Source organism: Lycium barbarum, chromosome 4, assembly GCF_019175385.1.
Source record: "Lycium barbarum isolate Lr01 chromosome 4, ASM1917538v2, whole genome shotgun sequence".
Taxonomy (NCBI): Eukaryota; Viridiplantae; Streptophyta; class Magnoliopsida; order Solanales; family Solanaceae; genus Lycium; species Lycium barbarum.
The window spans coordinates 63,394,714-63,398,732 of NC_083340.1; the positions used below are offsets into that span (position 1 = coordinate 63,394,714).

The 4,019-nt window shown below is 41.9% G+C and overlaps 1 protein-coding gene across 1 annotated transcript; it reads right to left on the reverse strand.

Annotated features, from left to right (window-relative positions):
• Positions 1-3,175: 3,175 nt before the first annotated feature.
• LOC132637520 (uncharacterized mitochondrial protein AtMg00860-like) lies at positions 3,176-3,580 on the reverse strand. Its single transcript, XM_060354598.1, has one exon. The coding sequence runs from the start codon at positions 3,578-3,580 to the stop codon at positions 3,176-3,178; it is 405 nt and encodes a 134-aa protein (XP_060210581.1).
• Positions 3,581-4,019: the final 439 nt, after the last annotated feature.

The window sequence follows — 4,019 nt, forward strand, 5'->3', positions numbered from 1 at the left end:
AGTTTTTCGACGAAACGGGAAGTGAGTTTGGAAAGGCGTAGGGAGCGTGAAAGGTATGTAAAGCAACCCCATTTCTTCCCTTGGCATGCCCTTAGTGTGTTAGGGTCGGATCCGGGCCTCGAAGGACTTCTTGGCCCTCGGAATCCGCAAGAGAAAATTTCAGTTTTTCCTTCAGTAGAATTGAACCATTTTGATGCGCTATTTCTTGGAATTATGAAATTTTGCTTTAAATCACTTGAAAATTGATGGAATATCTGTAGAACCTTTTTAGGTGACACCATAAGCTTAGAGGGTATAATTTGAGCCCGCCGCCTTATTTGTCCCGAGGCGGGCCCACTATTCCCGGTTTTGCCCTTAATGTACTAAAGCTTCCTTTTTAGGCGATTTTTGAAAGAAATGTTTTGACTATCATACTAATCGCCTAATAAACATTGTTTTAAATATTCTATTAAATCTTATAAATTATTTTGAAACCCGGAATGACTTCGGGAAAGTTATACTTCTGTAATTTATTATGATATCCGAAATGCATTTATTATGATCCCGTCCGACTCCATTGGATCTGTTTGGCTTTGATACGCTTCATCAAGTCTTTGAAAACATTTATGATATTTTTAAATTGCATTAGTTTCTCACTACTCCATTCGTGGATGTCCCAATGTTTCCCACACTGAGCCCGGGCCAGGATATGTTGTCAAGCATGATTCTCTGCATTGTTCGCCGCGTCCCGATGTGAGGGGGCAGGTATACGCGTACATGGGTCTGTGGAGTATGATGTGCCATGTCCGCCTATTCTGATCTGATCTGTTATGGCCATTTTGATATGACATTTTATGATACGGGGTCACGCCCGTTTTTCTGATTCCTCTGTATTGTGGCACCAGCGTCGGGAGGGTGGCCACGTTCTGTCTGCTGAGTCCCGTGGCAGGGACCGGATATGATATGACATATGTTTCTGTACACATTATGTCTGTTTTGGAAATATGCATTTGACACTCTGGATTTTGTACTCATTTTCTGAAATCATTATGATTTGACTTCTGTGATTCCGCTTTACATATTCAGTACATATTTCGTACTGACCCCCTTTCTTCGGGGGGGCTGGGTTTTCATGCCGCGCAGGTACAGACGACAGGTTCGCTGATCCATCTGTTTAGGATCCCACTTCTGCTATTTTGGGGCGCTCTCTTCTTCAGAGCCCACTTTTTGGTACAGTCTGTCACTGCTATCTGGATATGTACATTGTTTTGGGTATGACGGGGCCCTGTCCCGTCTTATGATTATGATATGTTCTGTAGAGGTCTGTGGATATATCTGTGTGGGTTCTGTACATATGTTTGGGATACTTTGTTCTATGATGGCCTTATCGGCCTATGTGTGCCAAGTCTGCTTTTTATGCTAAATTCTGTAGCGTCCACTAATATTATTATTATATTATTTTGTTAATATGCTAATTTGGGTATCGGGTACGTATAGGTGCCCAGCTAGGGCACTGGTCGCGGCCCACGGGGTTGGGTCGTGACATCATCTATTGAGTCCAAAGATTGATTTAAATGCATATGGTTTCTCACTACTCTGCTCGAGCATGCTGTCATTACTTCCTTCACTGAGTCCCGGGCCAGGACATGTTCTCGTGCGTACTCCACTGCATTGTTCACCGAGTCCCTCACTAGAGGGCCGGGACACGTTATATGTATATGTATATGATGATATGATGACATGATGATGTGATGATACGGGGATGGCGGCCAGGACGGCATATGATGACTCTATTCACCGAGTTCCTCACTAGAGGGCCGGGACTCGTTATATATATATATATATGATATATGATGTTGATATGCATGATTTTCATTTCACAAGGCAAGTGTATTGATGTTTTTAAAAGTCATACTTGTTTCTGGTAAATCTCTATTCTAGTTATGATTCTCTTTATTGTATTTTATGTCTTACATACTCAGTACATTGCTCGTACTGACGTCCCTTCTTGTGGACGCTGCGTTTCATGCCACGCAGGTGTATACAGATGAGTGTAGGATATCTTAGTAGATGTTCCAGCTGGATTGGTGAGCACCATTTCCTTCCGGAGTATTGCCGAGACAGAGTATCTACGTTATGGTATATTGATTTATGTTAGAGACTTTGCAGGCAGAGTAACGTATATAGTATGTCAGTCTTGTAAGCGGCTCTGCAAGCTGACGTACCATTATGCATTATGTTACAAATCCCATATAATTACAGATTCTACTTGATTTGAGAACGACGAAAAGAATGGTTTTGATAGGTTTTCATTATGCATTACATTTCGTGATTTAAGAGTCCAGTGAGGTTATGAACGTAACGAGAACCAGTTGGTTCGCTCAGCTCTGTGTAAGGGGTCGGGTGCCCATCATACCCTATCAGGATTGGGGTGTGACAAATGTCTATCCAAGGGCCAATAGGATTAGGAAGGGGAGTATACATACCTTGGGGCCGAGTCTTGGACCTGGCTTGCTTGCATTCCAAACATTGACCATATAGCTTTTCAACATCATGCAGCATCTTGGGCCAATAGAATTGTTCATTCAAGATGTCAAGTGTCTTGGCCACCCCAAAATGGCCGATCATTCCACCATTATGCGCTTCCTTGACGAACAATTCTCTCCATGAGCTCATTGGAACACAAACTCTACCATCCTTGAATAGGAACCTATCTACAAGTTGGAACCTATTGACCCTCCTCCCTTGGGTCAACTCCTCAAATATGGCCTTAAAGTCGGGATTTTGAGAATAGAATCCCTTAAGGCTCTCAAAACCCATCATTCTAGAAGTCATTGTATTGAGAAAGACATACCTTCTAGACAAAGCATCCGCCACCACATTTTCTTTACCCTTTTTGTAACGGATCACATAAGGGAAAGCTTCAATCAATTCTACCCACTTGGCCTGTCTTTTGTTGAGTTTGGATTGGCCCTTCAAATGCTTCAAAGACTCACGATCTGAATGAATCACAAACTCTTTGTGCCATAAGTAGTGTTGCCAATGGTCAAGACCCTCACAAGTGCATACAACTCTTTGTCATAGGTTGAGTAGTTCAATGATGCCCCCCTTAAGCTTCTCACTAAAATAAGCCAATGGTTTGCCTTCTTGCATCAAAACACCACCTATACCAACTCCGGAAGCACCATACTCTACTTCAAACGTCTTTTTCAAAATGCGGCAATTGCAACAAAGGTGCCGAACTCAACATAGACTTCAATTCTTGGAATGCCTTTTCTTGCTCATCTCCCCACACAAAAGGAACATCCTTTTTGATCAATTCGGTCATTGGGGAGGCAATTGTACTAAAGCCCTTCACAAATCTTCTATAGAAACTTGCCAACCCATGGAAACTCCTTACATCAAATGCATTTTTGGGAGTTGGCCATGTTTTAATGGACTCCACCTTCTCTTCATCAACCTCAACACCATTAACACTCACCACAAAACCCAAGAACACTACTTTATCAACCCCAAAAGCACACTTGTTGATGTTAGCAAATAATTTTTCAATCAACAAAATAGCAAAGACTTGCCTCAAATGGCTCACATGTTCTTCCATAGATTTGATATACACAAGAATGTCATAAAAATAGACAACAACAAACTTATTGATAAAGGGTTTTAAGACATGGTTCATTAAGCGCATGAAAGTGCTAGGTGAATTGGTTCGGCCGAATGGCATAACAAGCCACTCATAGAGACCAAACTTGGTCTTAAAGGCCATTTTCCATTCATCACCCGGATTCATACGAATTTGGTGATAGCCACTCCTAAGATCAATTTTAGAAAACACACTTGAGCCACAAAGCTCATCCAACATGTCATCAAGTATAGGGATAGGATTGTCATGACACAACCCCGTGGGCCATGACTAGTGCCCGACCTGGACACTCGTATACGTACCTATTGGATATAGTTAAACTGAATCTAAGAACAATATGGAAACTTGCAAAAGAACTCCAAGGTCCATAACGTCGTCACATATATATATATATCCA

Coding starts and splice junctions, on each gene's coding strand:
- LOC132637520 (XM_060354598.1), bottom strand. CDS start 3,580: ATGGAAGAACATGTGAGCCATTTGAGGCAAGTCTTTGCTATTTTGTTG.